The 16,970-nt window shown below is 32.3% G+C and overlaps 2 protein-coding genes across 2 annotated transcripts; one reads left to right on the top strand and one right to left on the bottom strand.

The window, feature by feature from the left end:
- The first annotated feature begins 11,225 nt into the window (after positions 1-11,225).
- Positions 11,226-14,958, top strand: LOC137807947 (nucleoside diphosphate kinase 2, chloroplastic). The gene is made up of 7 exons (XM_068608814.1): positions 11,226-11,543; positions 11,635-11,691; positions 11,859-11,945; positions 13,219-13,299; positions 13,391-13,503; positions 13,653-13,702; positions 14,737-14,958. Exons 1-7 carry the CDS (start codon positions 11,316-11,318, stop codon positions 14,802-14,804), a joined length of 684 nt encoding a protein of 227 aa, XP_068464915.1. The 5' UTR covers positions 11,226-11,315; the 3' UTR covers positions 14,805-14,958.
- A 157-nt stretch (positions 14,959-15,115) lies between these two features.
- LOC137807948 (uncharacterized) lies at positions 15,116-16,361 on the bottom strand. The gene is made up of 2 exons (XM_068608815.1): positions 16,176-16,361; positions 15,116-15,900 (listed from the first exon to the last, which is right to left on the bottom strand). Exons 1-2 carry the CDS (start codon positions 16,267-16,269, stop codon positions 15,485-15,487), a joined length of 510 nt encoding a protein of 169 aa, XP_068464916.1. The 5' UTR covers positions 16,270-16,361; the 3' UTR covers positions 15,116-15,484.
- Between the last annotated feature and the right edge of the window lie 609 nt (positions 16,362-16,970).

Here is a 16,970-nt window from a genome sequence, read left to right as displayed (position 1 = left end):
TTCATGAATCATGTCACCGATATTTATATTAGCAATGTAGGTATATAAATCAGATAATTATCAACATGGGCAATGTTGATATTTATGGTTTCCTTGAGCCGCAATCCATACAAAGGTTTTGGAATAAAAAAATTGAATGTCAGACTTACATTCAAAGATGAATTTAGACATCCAGAGGATATATATGACTCCTTTTATAAATGGGCAAGTAAAACTTATTACCTTTAGAGTTTACATAATTATAAAAATAACTAATAAAATGTTTTATACTAGGTCTCACTGGCAATTGATGCTTATTTGCCCCATGGACAATATTGTTGTGTGGTTTTGTTCATTGCACAGGAAGCCAAGTCCAGATATGAAGACAATAGTATAAAGGTATGTTTTTATTAATATGTTATTGTAAATTATATAATTTATTCTCAATTAGTAATGATTTTTCTCTTTTAAGTGCAATTAATGTATGCAATGTCTTAGGTGGTAGATCCGCCACATCATTACAAAATCTACTGGATTTTTCCTAGGGTATATATTTACCTTTACACTAAAACTATTAAATTTTACTTTTTTTTAGTTGTTCAATTAAATTAATTGTTACTTATAATTCATAATAGTGCAATAAGCAATAAGGAAACTTTGAATGTGGTTATTATGTAATGCATTGGATGTAGACCATAGCCCGTGTGAATATTATGGATGGGAGCAAGTATTATAAGATTTTAAATACTTTAACATCTCATTATAAATTCATATTTGTTATTATGAACACTAATATACTATTACGTTTCTCAGTTTTTTGCAACAACCCCACTAAGCACACAAACTCTTGAACAAATCCATCAAGAATGATCCACATATTTTTTAGAGATTAGGAATCAAAACATGTCATGATTTGTAACTTTCTACATATATGTACACTTTCATTAGTTTTAATTATATCATTTTGATTAGTTTTAATTACATGTTTTTATATTTATGAATATAGAAATTGATCTAGCTAGTATTATGGTTCGATTTCACAATTACATGTTGGAAAAAATCACATTTTAATAATTTTGTAAAAATAAATGTCACATATTACATCAGTTATGTGAATAACTGATGTAAATGTAACATATTATTTCGGTTAGGACCTACTATCGATGTAATATGTACATTAAATATGTGACTCCGAAGCACATATTACACCAGTTAGAACCTACAACCGCTATAATATGTTCTTTTTAGATGCCTTTTTGTTTTATAATTATTTTAGTCAAATGTGTTTGTGTTTACTACACAGGATAAAAAGGAATGTGGTCAAATGTATTTTTAAGACTTTTTGGACAAACCTATCTCGGGCATAGACTGTTAATTTATTATCAGAGTTTGGTAAACTAGTTCAGAATAAAATTATATAAGTCTTATTATATAAATAAAATTTATATTTTGGAAAAAATATATTATTATCAAATTATAATTTTATATTTTATAATTAATAACATATTTATTAAATTTTTGAAATTTTCTATTTATTTTTAAAATTTGTCTAAGTTTTTTTACTTGGACAAGTCATTTTTTATTTAAATAACTTGATATAATTAGTATTAATTAAATTTTATTTTCATTTATTTTCATAATTTAATTTTTTTTTATTTCTCACTTTAAACTATTGTTATACTGTTATATTGAATCTCTTTCTACAATATTTAATGTAATTCCTATATGTCATCATCTAATCAAATATTCTTTATTGTTAATTAGTACTCTTTATCTTTAGAATGAATTTGACCAAATATAATTAATTATAATAATTAATTTTAAACATAATGGAATTAGTGAATCCTACCTCATACAGTTCTTTTTCACTAGTGCAATAATTGTGGGTTCTCAAAAACATTTTTACACTAAATATATCACTTATTCCTTAAACTAGTGGACTTGTCTTTCTAATTTCTTCTATAAAATACATAGATGACCTCTTGTCTCCCTTGAGAAAACGGTGACTTTCATTATCATATTTAGATTTTTGCTAGGTAACTAATATAAGCATGTGAATTTGTTATGGTACAACTTTTCAAAGTTGCAAAATTAATTTATTATTTTCTTAAGAAAAGTATATTCTTTTTAATATAATTATGTACATCAGACTAATTTACATATACATCTGATTATATTGGATGATTAAAATTAATTTCAATCAAAAGCAATCCTATCAAATTAAATTATATATATATATATATAATATATATATAATATATATATATATACTCACTATTTTCCCACAATGCCTCAATAATTAATTAAATATTTTTAAAAAAAAAATTAAATATCAAAAGGAAACACATCTTCTCAAAATAAAATATAAAATAGCAATTTCATAAATGTCAAGTAATTATATAAAAGAGTAAACAACTAGAAATAATTGAAATCTCATTACAATTAAGACATCTATTATTTTTGCAACTATTGAAAGGGAAAATACCTTAAGGATTTCAATGAACTTGGTGAATATTAAAGGAATTGAACCATTAGGAGACAATGAAAATTTGTAAAGCAAAAGAAGAGTTCTTAAAATGAAACAAAATTAAGGATTTACATACTCAAAATTGGTAGTGAAACATTTTCTTGAGACAAAAAATATAAAATAAAAAAAAATATTAAAAATGAACATAAATTATTAGATGTGTTTCCTAAAAATAATTTAATTCGATAAAATTGAAGTTTATTTTTTTGAAATGCAATACATCATTTCTAGAAAGTGTGTATTTGAGATTGTGATGAGAACAAAAATATCTTTGAAGATGAATATTAAATGAGGCGAAGAATTGAGAGAAAGATTGAAAAATCATTTAGCAAAAAAAGACTTTTTCTATTGAAATGGAACTATTTAGTAGTTTGAAACCACTACAAATATGTAAATACATATTTTTATTCTTGTATCCGATTTAAACAATCTTGATCAATATGGGTTCTCCATTAAAATTAGAATAGAGAATAAATTTATTATTTCTCATCTATAGATAAGATTTGTTATGATTTTACTATTGATACGATATAAAGACTAAAAAATATGAAAATTAAGTAGTTTTAAAAAATAAATAAGGATATATATATCCAATTTTATTTTTAACATAATAAAAAAGTAATTATTTTTATAAAAAAAAATATTTTTATAAAAAATATATTTAAAAATAATTATTTTTTATAAAAAATATAATTTTAAAATATTAAAGAATAGTCCCTCGTCCATATATTAGTGCCAAACACCCTAAATACAGACCCTGATCGTATAGATAAAAAATAATATAAGTGGATGAATAACGGATTCCTTAAAAATGTGGAAACATATGTATGCAAGGAAGACAGATTAAAAAAAATTGAAAAGAAAAAGTTACTGATATTACAGGCCACCCTTATAAGAAAAATAAATATGTAGTAATGATAATTTTTCCTTTCATAGTATGTCATGACTATCACTATCATGGTCTCACTGTGTGACCATATCTTCCCCTTTCTCAGCAAATTTTTTATTTGTGTGATAACAACTCCTTTTAACAATATCACCTTCATTTGAAAGTTTTCTCATACTTTTATTTCAGATTATTTTTTGAAAAGAAATTTATGCATGTCAAGGATCATGAATTGAATAGAAACTGTGATTAAGAAAATTAATCTGATCTTGTTAGTGTAGTACAAGACTAGAGTGTTCATTTCTACTTTCAGGTACTATTAAACATGTTGTTGCAGTGACAATTTGATCGAACTCAACTATTCAAAGCAGATGTTTGAAAAAACGTTCAATTGAAACTAGTTTCCGTTTTTTCTTAATATATCATTATAGTAGCTTCTCAATTTTATACATTAGAAAGCGTGAAATGGAAGAGTTGAATAGTGATACGTGATTTCTCATCATGTTTATGCAATCCCGCAGTATATCATCATGCTAAACTACTTGTAGGTTAGTTCTAAATAAATTTCAAACTTCAGTAAATTAATCTCTTAACTCAAGCTATGAATTAAACTCGACCTTCCCCTGAAAAAAGCAATTAATAATTAGGAGTTAAACAAGATATTAGCCCCATATATATTATGGTATTATCTTGTGCAGCCTCATTCTTGCAGCAAAAGTAGATATCTTCACTTCAGTCTAATCATATCTCTGAAATGAAGCCTTCTGCCAAGCCATTCAGAATAGGATACTGATAAGGAAGCTAAGAATTATTACTAGGCAATTTTCTGTAAAAAGTTGGTGAATACTAGCACTCAGTTTTGACTAATGTAACTCATCAAGGGTGTGTATAGTGTATATGTGTATGCATGGTTACTATAACTGTCAAGGAAAAGGGACTTCAGATGGAAACTTACAGTTTTTGTTGATGCTCACAAAAATAGGGATATCTTCATATGTCACAAGCAAAACCTAGACCAATCTTCACCATCAAACTCACCCCAGAAGGAAATATCCGCAACACCTTTGTTTTCCCTCACCTTGCTTGCTGAAGATTCGGAGAGAACCTTCGTGCAAGTGATGCCAACTTATACAGAAATCCAAATAATATTAAATATTTACCGCAGATGTCGGTTGTGGCACTGAAAAGAACAAGGTAGAAAAGAACAAAATGTTGTTGAATCACGGAATATATTGTTGTGGGGACCTCAGTTTAAACCGCTCATGAAATTCCAAAACCATATGTTGTGGAGAAGTATTCCAGTTAAATGCTTAGTGTAAACCGTCAATGGAAGTCCAAAACTTTGCTCAAAACAATGCTTAGGAGATATCTTGCTTTCCACGTTTGGTCTCATTCATATGTACCCAATGAAATTACATCATAGAACTTCACGTCTACTATGAAATTAACACGCCACGGTCCGTGTCACTGTGCCTTATATATAGTGGCATCATTTGGAAGGACAATCTTTCAGAGCGTTGTTGAGAATCTTTAGAAAGGAGAAAATAAGCAAAACATGCTCAGAAGAAATTAAGGGAAAAGTTTGGAGGTTGGTTTATAAGATCTGTTGGAAGCCTTTGAGGGACTGGTTCACAGATTGATGAGTTGAGAGTGACAGTATGGTTCAATCAGTGATCCAAATCATTGGTGATGAAATCTCAATTTACGCAAATAATTAGATCGTTAATTTGGAGTTCACGGTGGTGCGGTTGAAGAACTTGCAAAAGATTTCTTGAAAAATGTTACTTCAACTACAAGTGCATAGTCAAACCCAGTTTACCAACTTTCAAAGTTTCTATAAAAAATCATTTCTCTTTTTATTTTTAATGGTTGAAATCTGACACAATTCATTATTTATCATAACTCAGGTTTCTTTGTCTCTATACAAGTATTTTTTTTTCCGGTCACTCCTATATTTAATTTTTGTTTTATATTGTATTCTTACTCAGGTAAAAGTCTTTTACCAGTGTACTTCTAAATTATAAATTTATTAAAATTATTTTTAATACTGATTTTATTTATGTTAACTCAATATTTATAATCATTTACATTTTTATTTTGAAATAATAAAAGATAAAAAAACCATATATGCTGTAATTTTTTTCCTATTTTATTGTTAAAATTATTCCACATTACTACTATTACGATTTAAAAATTCTCTTAAAGAGTTTTTTTTAAGTTCTTTGTATTATTTACGATTAAATTTAACTCATGCAAATGATATTTTTTTATTATATATGTAATTGTGTTCTTTGGGTGTAAGGTGTAAAGTTGGTTTAAATTAAATTATTGTTATTTAACTTTAATTTAATTAAGTTGAGATTGTAAATCCTTGAATCTAGATTCATCTTCTTTCCCTTCTTTGGTTTTATAAAAATAAAAAGTCATGTATGCATTATTGGAAAAATCAAAATTAATTCTTTCTCTTTGGTGTAGATACAAAATGGGCACTTGCAGAAGCGATAAGCAGATAAAAAAAAATAGAGCAAAATAGAATAATGACACCAACAAAATTTAATGTGGGAAAATCTTCTTGTCTTAAAAAATAAAATCCACGGGACCTAGTCCATAAAATGTTTTCATTATGAAAGTAGGATTACAATATTTGTTTCTTTAACTCTGTGAGGATAACACTCAATCTCATCCAACAAGAATGGAATACAATGTCTCTCTAGCCTCTCACTAGGATTTATAATTTTACACTATAGTGGATATCTATTCTCTCTATGTTTCACCCTTTCTTGCCTTTCTCTTCCTCACAAGTTCTCTTTATATAGAGAATAAGAGGAAGGTTTCTTCATAAAGAGATAGTGGAAAAATAATGCTTATCACATTTTCAACCTACCTTGAAAATACTATCTTCAACTTTCAAGGTTGAACTTCATAGTCTTCAAGAGAGATATAATTCCAAAACTTTGGAATGACCATCAATTATCAAGATTTATTGATAAGAGTTCTCATTAAAATAAGGAGGGTTCCCAACATACATGCATATTCTCTTTATGCTCTTTCTTAAAATTATATTATAATGTTATTAGATCAAGTACAGGTTAAATCTTCTCTTTATGCTCTTCTTTTAAAATTATATTATAATGTTATTGGGTCAAACTCAAGTTAAAAACTATAAATGGTTATTACTACAAAAAAGTTATAAGTTATACTTATAAAAAAAGTTATAAGTTATACTTATAAAAAAAAGTTATAAATTATAGTTGATAGTTATACAAAAAGTTATAAATTATAGTTGATAGTTAGAATGTATTTTTTTTATTATTATAAGTTAGCAATTCAAGCATCATGATTTGGTTGTTATTTTTTAAGGACACTTGATGACACATTTCTATGACGAAAATAGGGTGAAATTCCCCTTTTGTTGGACTAGAGATCCAGTTAAATGTAATTCTTGGTCGAGAACGAGAATTCTAACAACGACCAAAAATTTGAAAAACTTGAACATGCTTGAGTAGTTTCCGAAGAAGTTGTTGACTCGAAAATCTCTCAGTGTTTTACTTATCGCCTTATTGTTAGGACGATTTTTATGGTATGTGTTTTTTTTCCCTTTTTGTTGCGTCTTATCCAATTTTAATTTTGATGAATTTTTTCTCTTATTGCAAATATAATGTGTTCTGCTACTCAACAAGTAAAAGTTTATTTTAAGGAACTTGGTTTAACTCGTCAACTTTGCATTGTCGAGAAGGAAAAAATGAAAATAGTTGATGCTAAAAAGAGACACAAGAAGAAAGAGAAGTCTTCTCAAAAGTCCATGGGAAGTATTCATCAACAAGATATCCAAAGAGAGGTCAGTGAGGTCTCGGAGATGCATGCGCCTCTTTGCCTAATGGTTTGTTCGGTACTGAACTAAGGGTTACTGAGAAGATGGCCTTTAGTTTAACCAGTGTTGAGAGGGACTTATACTAGTTAGCCTTTCCCGCTGAATTAATTCATGTCCTGGTAGAAGTTTTTGGTCGTATTATGTTGATTGGAACCCGATTGAGTGAGGAATTATCAAAGGCTACGCCGATTGCTGAAGTGCAAAAACTTAAGAAAGAGTTGGTCAAGCTTTCTAGCTCTTAACAAGAGGCTCTCCAAGACAATGTCTCACTCGACAACAAAGTGAAAGCTTTAGAGGATGCATATTCTTTATGTGGTCTAGAAAATTTAACTTTGTCTATAAAGGTTATCGAACTAATTACGACGGAGAAAAGACTTCTTGACGAAGTAGAGGGCCTTCACCAATGTTTGATTGATATGACTCTTTCTCACCATGTCCAACAAGTGAGAAATGATTGATTGAAGAAAGATCTTCAAATGGCACATCAGTTGGTACTTGAACAACATGAGCTCAAATTCACAAAGGCCTGGCAACAATCAACTCAGTGTTGCTCCTATAAGTAGGGATGGCAAAGCGAGATGGATTGTGTGGATCGACCTGCGGGCAGCTGAGAAAAACACGAGGCAGACTATTTATTCCAACCCATTGGCCCGCCCCGCATAACTCATAGCCCGTGCAGGCCAAGTGCGGGGCGGAGTGGGCTGACCCGCATAACTTAAAAATCTTGAAATTTCTTTCTACACTCCCATATTTTCTTCATGTAGCCTCATATTTCACATTCCAAATTTTTTACTCACATCTTATTATGCATGTGTCGTGAAAATAATATTATTAGACCATTTATTTAATGCATCTAAATAAAAAAAATAAATTTATTCAAATTAAATTTTAATTTTTTTTATTAATTTTTAAAAGAAGTATCTTATGTTGGCTGGTCCACGGGACAACCCTTATGTGGGGCGGGCTAGTAAAATCAGTCCACATATTCTATGTGGGGCGGGTCAACCTGACCCGCATTTTGCAGGCCAAATGTGGGGCGGTCCTATGGGGTAGCTCACATTGCCAATATTTGACGTATATAGGTTGGGAAGACTTTGCACAAGATTTGACATATATAGACTAACTTGAATTATGTAAATATCTATGTGTTCATCAGGGTTTGGTTTTCCATTATAAGGTTCAAAGGTCAGATCCTTCCAATTGGCAAGAATATAAGTTTCCATAATTCTTTAGTAAAATGATGTCTTCTAGAGGATAAGCCGAAAACCATATGTGTAGTGGGAAGTCTACTCTATGGCATATGGTAACTCTCTCCTTCATTTGACTTTGATGGGGGAGGCATGCTAGATACCGCTACTTTCTCTTGATCGGGTTTTGATCCTAATGGTGATATGAGTTGATTTAGTAGACTCACACATTGAGTTATTAACTTCACTTTGATTAGGATTTTGATTAACAAAATAAGGTGATGTCACCACTCAACACGAACTTAACCAAGTAGTTAAGTGTGAAGTTTCTCTTTAAAGAGCAAAGAGAAAAAGACTCACACAAGGAATGATAATGCAAGCGAAAAATTAAGAAATTAAAAAAAAAAATACTAGAATAGGAGTTTACGAAAATGAAAGAGAGGAAAAGAAGAACATAGATGGTTGAAGACTTCCATGGAGGTGGAGAGATTAAGAGTCACACCACTTGGAGGAGGAGAAGTTCATGATAAGTGATGAAGTGAGTCGTCACTCGAAGCATCTTTGTCAAGATAAGACTCAGAGAAAACTAGATACTAAGAAATTCACTCAAACAGAGTTTCTTTACTCAAAATGTGTTGTTATTACAAGAGGGGGTGACCACCTATTTATAGTGTAGGTGCTTGAGGTTTAAGGAGTGGAGAGAAATTCAAATTCAAATTAAACATGCTTAAGCTTTCTAATTTAGTGCCACTAAAAGTGGATCTAAGAGAGTCATTATTCTTACATTTAAGCATGTGCTTAATGTGGGAAGTGTGACTAGGGACTACATATGGAAGATCTTATATATGTTAGGGTTTCTTTATGGGCCATGAACAAGCCCAATTTTTATGTTTTTTAACACCTTCTCTTAAAAAAATTAAAAGAATGACATACTCCAATATTATCCTCTATGAACTTTTGAGAAATGGTGAAATCTTGTGTCTTGTCTTAATTTGAATTTTTGTACTTTTAGTTTTTTCAATTATTTTAGATATTTATTGTTCCTGCTAGGGAGATGGGACCTAGAGAACTGTTGAAGTCTTCTTCTCCTTCCTTCGGTCGGGCAGGTGGCCGAGTGATGAACTGGGATCCTTCTCTTCCTTCTGCTTATATTTCGGCACTCGGGACTCGGTCGTCGGGTGAACACCGGATGGTGGGGGTACCTGCGAAGGCACTCCGACGCTCAAGTCAGTAAAGCGGGTGGTTAGCTCTCAGGTAGGTGAACAGTAATAATGACATACCTTACTCCTTGAAATGCGTGCTATTTATATTATTCTAGTGGGCCTACCTTGTTGGGCCCGTTTATCGAGGTGGATACCGCTTAGGGTTGCATTACCTAATTCTTGATGATGGATTAGCTTCACTGATCTCGGTCTGAGCGTTAATTGTAATGGGGTTCGGCCATCGGCCAAATTCCCACGGTGCGGGTCTGCCATCGGCCAAATCCCTGTGGTCTTTGGCGGTTTCGGCCAAGCCTTCTAAGGTCTCGGCCTCTCGGCATAAGTCTTCAAAGGCTTCGACCTCTCGGCACAAGTCTTCAAAGGCTTCGGCCTCTCGGCACAAGTCTTCAAAGGTTTCGGCCCCCGGCCGGTCGGCCAAGTCTTCAAAGGTTCCGGCCCCCGGCCGGTCGGCCAAGTCTTCAAAGGTCTTGACCAGGTTCTCATGGTCTCGGTCAGGCTGACACGGCATCGGGCAGCCGGGTGGGTCCCGATCTCTCCCCCGTACCGGTACATTTATAAGTAACTATAAATATACTTCAAAGATTAAGTTAATATTTTATCAATTTTAATGTTATTATAAAGACAAAACAAATGTCTTAAGGTGAAATATGGTCCTATTTATACTAATATAATACTCACGAACTTAATAAAAACCCATATCTCTTTGGGTCTACTATTTAATATAGTAATTAAAATGATAGTTTGAACTAATTTTCAAATTAATCTATGTGATTAATGTAGATTTATAGTCTACTCGAAAATAACAATTCTCAAAACAACAGAACCTTTATCTTTTTTTCATGCCGAGTGGATTATTTAATTTTCCGAAAGTTACCCAAGATGTTGAGATATATTATTTGTAAATATTCATAATTATTTGTAAATATTCATACAAGTATAAGAATTTTGATTGTGTAGGTGATAGTTGGATATTAAGATGACTTACAATGTAACAAATTATGATAAATCATTAGGATAGAGAATTTTTGTAGTCTTACTTCAACGTCATAATTTTAAAATCTTGATTATATGATACGTTTACGATTATTTTAAAAAAATCGATTCATAAAAATAATTTTGTTTTTCTTAAAATTAAATAAAACATTAATAAATGTAATGATCTTAGATAATAATTAATGTAATAAATTTTTCTAGTCATATATTATCAATTCAAAACTTCAAAGAAAAAGGTAAATCGTACATCCATTTAAAACTTCTTTATTATTTAAACAAATATTAAATGGGGAATGAAATGAATTCTTTGATTTATTTTAAAAAGTAAATTATATTGTAAAGAACAATTTTTTATATTATCTTTTGAAATACAATTTATCATCAGTCGTTAAATAATTTAAAATTTACTTTTTCGTGTAATTTTTTTACCAAAATTTATGCATATATATATATATATATATATATAAAATATCATCCTTACAAGAACAAATAAAATTAAATGTCGGGGGGAATTTATTTTGTTTTTTTTCTTTCCTGGCAAGAATTTTATTACCACTGTGTATATAAAGAAGATAAATGTTCTAAATCTATTGAGAAGAAAATATCGAAAGAAGAAAGAGCGAAGAAGTGTGGTGCTTAGCCGTAGACGAAGATGGAAGGTGTGTGTGGAAGGGGGGTTTGCGTCACAGCATCTCTTCCGCGCTCAGCAAGGCTTACCAGAAGCAGTGTTCCTGTGTACCGAGTCAGTTACGAACACCTAACACCATTTCCTTCACAATCCCATCTATTCTCGTATCAATCTCCACCCTATGCCAAAACCCTCCGCGCCAGAAACACTACCAAACCCGCTATTTTCCTTCCCCACTTAATTGCTTCTCTGGTTTACTCTTTCTCCCTCTCTCAACTATTTCAATTTTCTTACTCTAATTTCTCAGAACCTATCTGTAATTGTTATTTATTCTATTCTGCAGCAACAAGTTGACCAGGCATACATAATGGTGAAGCCTGACGGCGTGCAACGTGGCCTCGTAAGCCTCCTGATTTCTTCATTGCAATTTCATTTGTTCTGGTTTGAGGAATAAAGGAGAGAAAAATTGAGTTTAAGCTTGTAGTTGTTTTATGCTTATCTTTAGGTCATTGTTGATTTGGCTCCCTGTTCTCAATGCTGAATTTTCTTGTTGTGTTGAACTGATAGGTGGGAGAAATTATTTCTAGGTTTGAGAGGAAGGGGTTTAAGTTGACTGGCTTGAAGCTCTTCCAGTGCTCTAAAGAATTGGCTGAGGTTTGTGCTTGCTTGTGTAAATATCTTGTGTTGAGTGCATTGTTTATTTTTATTGTTGGGGTTATAGGGTGCAGGTAGGAAAGGAGGAAAAGAGAGAGCGGAGGCTCAGTGATATTCTATTAAATTGATATGGATAATAATGACTATGAAATGATACACAGTATTAAATCTACAATTAACTATAATTAACTAAGGAAATCCTTTCTTTGATTAGAAAACTAAATGATTACCCAAAATATTCTCTGAAGATCTTCTATGATACTCAAAGACACAAAGAGGATACAATAGTAACAATTCTTCTATAGACTCTAGGTTGCTATAAATTAACACAAAAACAACTCTATGTTCAGTAATTCATGCGATAGGAGACGTGCTCTTGTCAAGGAGCATGCCGGAAGAAGTACCCTCATTGGGGAACACAATGGGAGAGGAGCCAAACCACATTTTGCTCTAGAGCCAATCTGGAAAAGGACAGGTTGGAACAGACCCAACATGTTCTTAGACAGGCTCAAACAGATTCAATCTGTAGTAAGAGGGAGACTGGAGCAGAATTTTACGGTTTAAAATGCAGCTGGAACAGAACAGAGTAAAAGAGATTAGAAGAAAAACAGCAACTGGGTTTGGTGGAGGTGAGTAAAGATTTAATGAGATCCATAAACTTGAGACAAGAGGCTCTCTTCAAGGTGGATACCATGGTCTGATTATGGGGTCTTGGGTAGGGAAGGAGGATAATAGAGAAAGGAGCCTCCTAATTCTAATCTATGAAATTAGTAGAATATATAGTGATATCATTACAAAATATTAACTCAGTGGTCCTATTTATACCAATGATACAATAAAGATTATTCTTTTCCCTAACTAAACAAGAGAAAAACAATGAGAATATTGCTTTTACAATAAGAATATAAAATGTATTAGAAAGATCTTTCAAAGCATTTCAAGGTACACCAAAGATATTATGATATATTCTAAATGTTGTATCATTTGAAAGGTATATTAGATCAATCATTTTGTGTATACGATTCCAATAGAAAAATAATAAAATACTTTTCTAACAATTAATAACACAGTCTATTTGATTTGATTGTAGTTGCATGTACTGCAACAATATGGAGTGCTTGAATAACTCGTTCCATATTTTAATAATTGAATACTTGACCATATGATGTGGACTTACATCTTGTGTTTGCAGTAATGTTGATTCTATCGTGTTTGTCTATCTTAATGTTCTTATTGTATTTATAAGGCTTATGGTGACTGTTTATGGTTCCAGGAGCATTACAAGGACCTAAAACAAAAGTCATTCTTCCCCAAGCTCATTGACTATATTACTTCAGGTCCTGTTGTTTCTATGGTATAAACCCGATCCAGTAGAATCCCACTTTCACCTACATTTTTGTAATGTACCTGCTGAATTTGTTTTCTCGTTTTGCCATGTTTGCAAGGCTTGGGAGGGTGTTGGAGTAGTGGCATCCGCACGTAAGCTTATAGGGGCTACTGATCCTCTTCAAGCTGAACCAGGCACAATAAGAGGAGACCTTGCTGTTCAAACAGGAAGGTAAGGCCTTTAATCTTTCACATCTAACTTTCGCTTTTGAGATTCTTCACTCTTTTAAGAATCAAGATATGCTGCGGAGCATGTGTATTTCTTGTTGACTCGAGTAACAGGATTCTGGAGTGACAAGATTTTTTTGTTGGACTTGGCAGGAATGTTGTTCATGGCAGTGACAGTCCTGAGAATGGCAAGCGTGAAATAGGTAAGACCTCTGATGTAGTTTTTTTTTTTCAGCATGACATTGGTGCGAAGTATTTACCAATAAATTAATCACTGTCGAAAACTCTTGATACTTTTAATGAAATTTTATCTATCAATCACATTTGTAAACTAAAAGCATGACTTGCAAACACTTATAAAATAATCATTTAGAACATACTTACAGGATCCAAACATAAAATAGTAGCATCCTAACTGATATCCAACATTCCAACTTCATAATAAAGCAATTTAAGGTATTAAAATATGAAACATAATTCTATTGACCAAACTGCTATATTATGCTTAGCCCAGCACTTGATTATTTTTTAGTGGACAAAACATGAAAAAAAATAACAATGAGAACTTAAAATTAGCATGATAATCTCAATATATGTTTCAGAGCATAGTAATTCGAGCTGAGTATACAAGATCAATTTTTGAGGTTGAAACCATTGATAAACCCAAGTTTGTAACTTCAATTAGTGTAGATACACAAAACTTACCTGTGCCCTCTTCTTGTAAACTTGCAACCGTTTGAGAGTTAACTGGAGAATCAAGATACATTTCCAATAGTTAGCTTAGCTTAACTACAGACAATTGTAATGCATATTGAATACATTATTAGATCAACATCTATGCAATAATCCTACCCATTGTTATTCTGAACTTCTACCATGTTCGCCAATAAATCAAATGCTGCCTTAGACCATCTTACCATCTATGTTTTTAAGGTTGTAATCATAAATAAAATTATATTCTTAATCTTTTGAATATGTCATGCAAACCAAATAATCTGGTTTATTAAAGATAGTAAATGTTTTGTTGACTTCTCCCAGATTATTCTTTTAAACAATAATGGGTTGGGATGGCATTTTCCCGTTTAATTTCTGGTGTAATTTTGGGCACTAATATCTGATGCTAGTAAACAGGATGCTATCGTGTTTGGAAATAATATTTTAATAGTTAGAGGAATGTGTGTAGATGGTACTCATAATAATGTGATTCCTGATTTACTGTTATTTCCATGTATGCCAGCTCTATGGTTCAAGGAAGGCGAATTATGCGAATGGACCCCTGTTCAAGCACCGTGGCTTAGAGAATAATAAAATCACAGATTTCCAGTTACAATGTTCATGCCATTTTTAGTTTCAATAATCCATCAATTGTTTTCAGTGGCAAGTGTAGCACTGCTTTAATTTTCGTGTTTAAACACTTACTCAAATTTTGTTAAATTTTGCTTGACTCGGGATTCTTCTAGCCCATACCATCTTTTCCTATCATGTCAGATTTAAATGGGTCATGTTACTTGAATACTAACTTTTGCAAACAAGTGTTGAGATTAAAGGAAAATAGAAAATCCACAATCTAGTGAAATTTACTCATAAAAACGAGCCCAGCCAGTGAACAAGAATAATGACCAAAACAGGAAAAAGGTTTATAGTGTACATTTCTTTGAAGTTACGGAAAGATTTTTGGAGTAGCGAAGTCTCAGATCACTGGAGATACATATACTCTCGCTTATTGATTTTTAACTAGCATTTCAACTCATACCCATTTACTCACTGATTTTCCCAAACACTATTCATTTACCAAACTTAGTTCTAAAAACTAGAGTATCTAATATACTTGAAACAAAACATGGTCCACACCTGAAGTGTAAACAGAAGATATACAATACAACACATCAGAAAATAATTTCATGGAATTTAACTGATAACAGCAGTGGAAGGTATTGTGTTGGCATAATTACTCGTTTCATTGCTTCCAGGTTATAAATACATCTTTAATCCGACATTTCACAATCGTGCAAAATCTGAACACCGACCACTTCACTTCCGTAATCATATTCAACAGAAGTTGATGAGATAGATTCAGAACTTCCACTCTCCGTTGAAGTTGTTGTCTTTACAGAAGATGAAGCACGTTCATGTCCGGTATCCACAACTTTGAAGAAATTTAGAATTGAAAGGTTAACTTGTCTTCTCTGTTCCGAGTCCCCGCTAGAAACAATGTCACTAACCCTAGGCGAAGAGTTATCAGACTCGGTGTCCATCATCGTTGTCTCAGGACTTGAAGTGCTTTCTGGATTAAAATCTGGCTGATTTGCTTCTTTAGCACAAGGTGAACTAACTGAAGAATCATCTATAACCTCACTTGTATCGAGTCGCGCACCAATCTTTAGCTTCATGAGAGTAGCCTCTGAATCGAAGGAAAGACATTTTAATAAGGATAATATCAAGTCATATACGCAAACAGTGCCTTTTAATTACGCACTGACGCAAAGAGTGGTACGGAGTATGCACAATCTCAGGTTAATTGTCTTTCGTATTGAATCTAAACTTGCAAAAATGAACATTTCAAGATTTTCTTTTAGGTTCTTTACTCACATTTTTGCAATTGAAAATTAAAATCGTTACCCTAAATTTTCTTTAAGCGAATTGAGAGAGAGAGAGAGAGAGAGAGAGAGAGAGTACCGTAGATGGAGAGAGTGTCATCTTTGAGAATCTTGGAAGGAGAACCCTCTAAGGTTTCCAATGATGAAGTCGATGCCCTGATTCTGCCGAACATTTGTGATGCTCTCTTGGCTTTGGTTCTGTGGGGGACGGGTAATCCGCAACGCAAAGATGAGAGAAAAGTATAAATACAGAGGAGCAGATTTTGTTGGCGCCCTTTTCTGATTGAATTGCAGAATTAAAGCGGGAATCGTACCCCGCACCCTTCTTTTATTAGGACTTCACTATTTTCCTCTTTCTTTTCTTTTCTGATTTTTTTTCCCTTCAAAAGTACTCAACCAAGTACGCGGGACTGTTTCTTCCTGCACCTCCATATCTTCTTCTGGCACCTCCATACACAACATGAAAATACATTTTTATCCTTCTTGTGCCACCCCCATAGAATAACTTCCGGATTATGTAATCCGAAAATGCATTTGAAAAAAGACTTCCGGATTACATAATCCGGAAGTTAAAAAAGACTTCCGGATTATGTAATCCATAAAGTAATCCTGCATCTGAAAAAAGACTTCCGGATTATATAATCCGGAAGCTAATTACAAATTTGAAAAATGATTTCCAGATTATGTAATCCGGAATATTACAGAGGGTCATTTTTGGAAATACGAAAATCTATGGAGGTGAGAGAAGAAGGTATGGAGGTGCAGGAAGAAGCAGCCAGTACGCGGTTCTCTTTTGGATTGGGCTATAGCCCAACTACATGTCATCTTTTAGGAAGTTGCATTCTGCACCCCCATATGTAAAATGACAAATAAA

The sequence above is a fragment of the Phaseolus vulgaris genome, chromosome 3 (assembly GCF_000499845.2).
Source record: "Phaseolus vulgaris cultivar G19833 chromosome 3, P. vulgaris v2.0, whole genome shotgun sequence".
Classification (NCBI taxonomy): Eukaryota; Viridiplantae; Streptophyta; class Magnoliopsida; order Fabales; family Fabaceae; genus Phaseolus; species Phaseolus vulgaris.
The sequence above is the reverse complement of the archived record's forward strand: the minus strand, read 5'-3'. Positions and strand labels throughout refer to the sequence as shown.

Coding starts and splice junctions, on each gene's coding strand:
- LOC137807947 (XM_068608814.1), top strand. CDS start 11,316: ATGGAAGGTGTGTGTGGAAGGGGGGTTTGCGTCACAGCATCTCTTCCG. Junction 13,504..13,652: donor CTTGCTGTTCAAACAGGAAG/GTAAGGCCTTTA, acceptor TGGACTTGGCAG/GAATGTTGTTCATGGCAGTG. Junction 13,703..14,736: donor GAATGGCAAGCGTGAAATAG/GTAAGACCTCTG, acceptor CATGTATGCCAG/CTCTATGGTTCAAGGAAGGC.
- LOC137807948 (XM_068608815.1), bottom strand. CDS start 16,269: ATGTTCGGCAGAATCAGGGCATCGACTTCATCATTGGAAACCTTAGAG. Junction 15,901..16,175: donor TGACACTCTCTCCATCTACG/GTACTCTCTCTC, acceptor CCTTCGATTCAG/AGGCTACTCTCATGAAGCTA.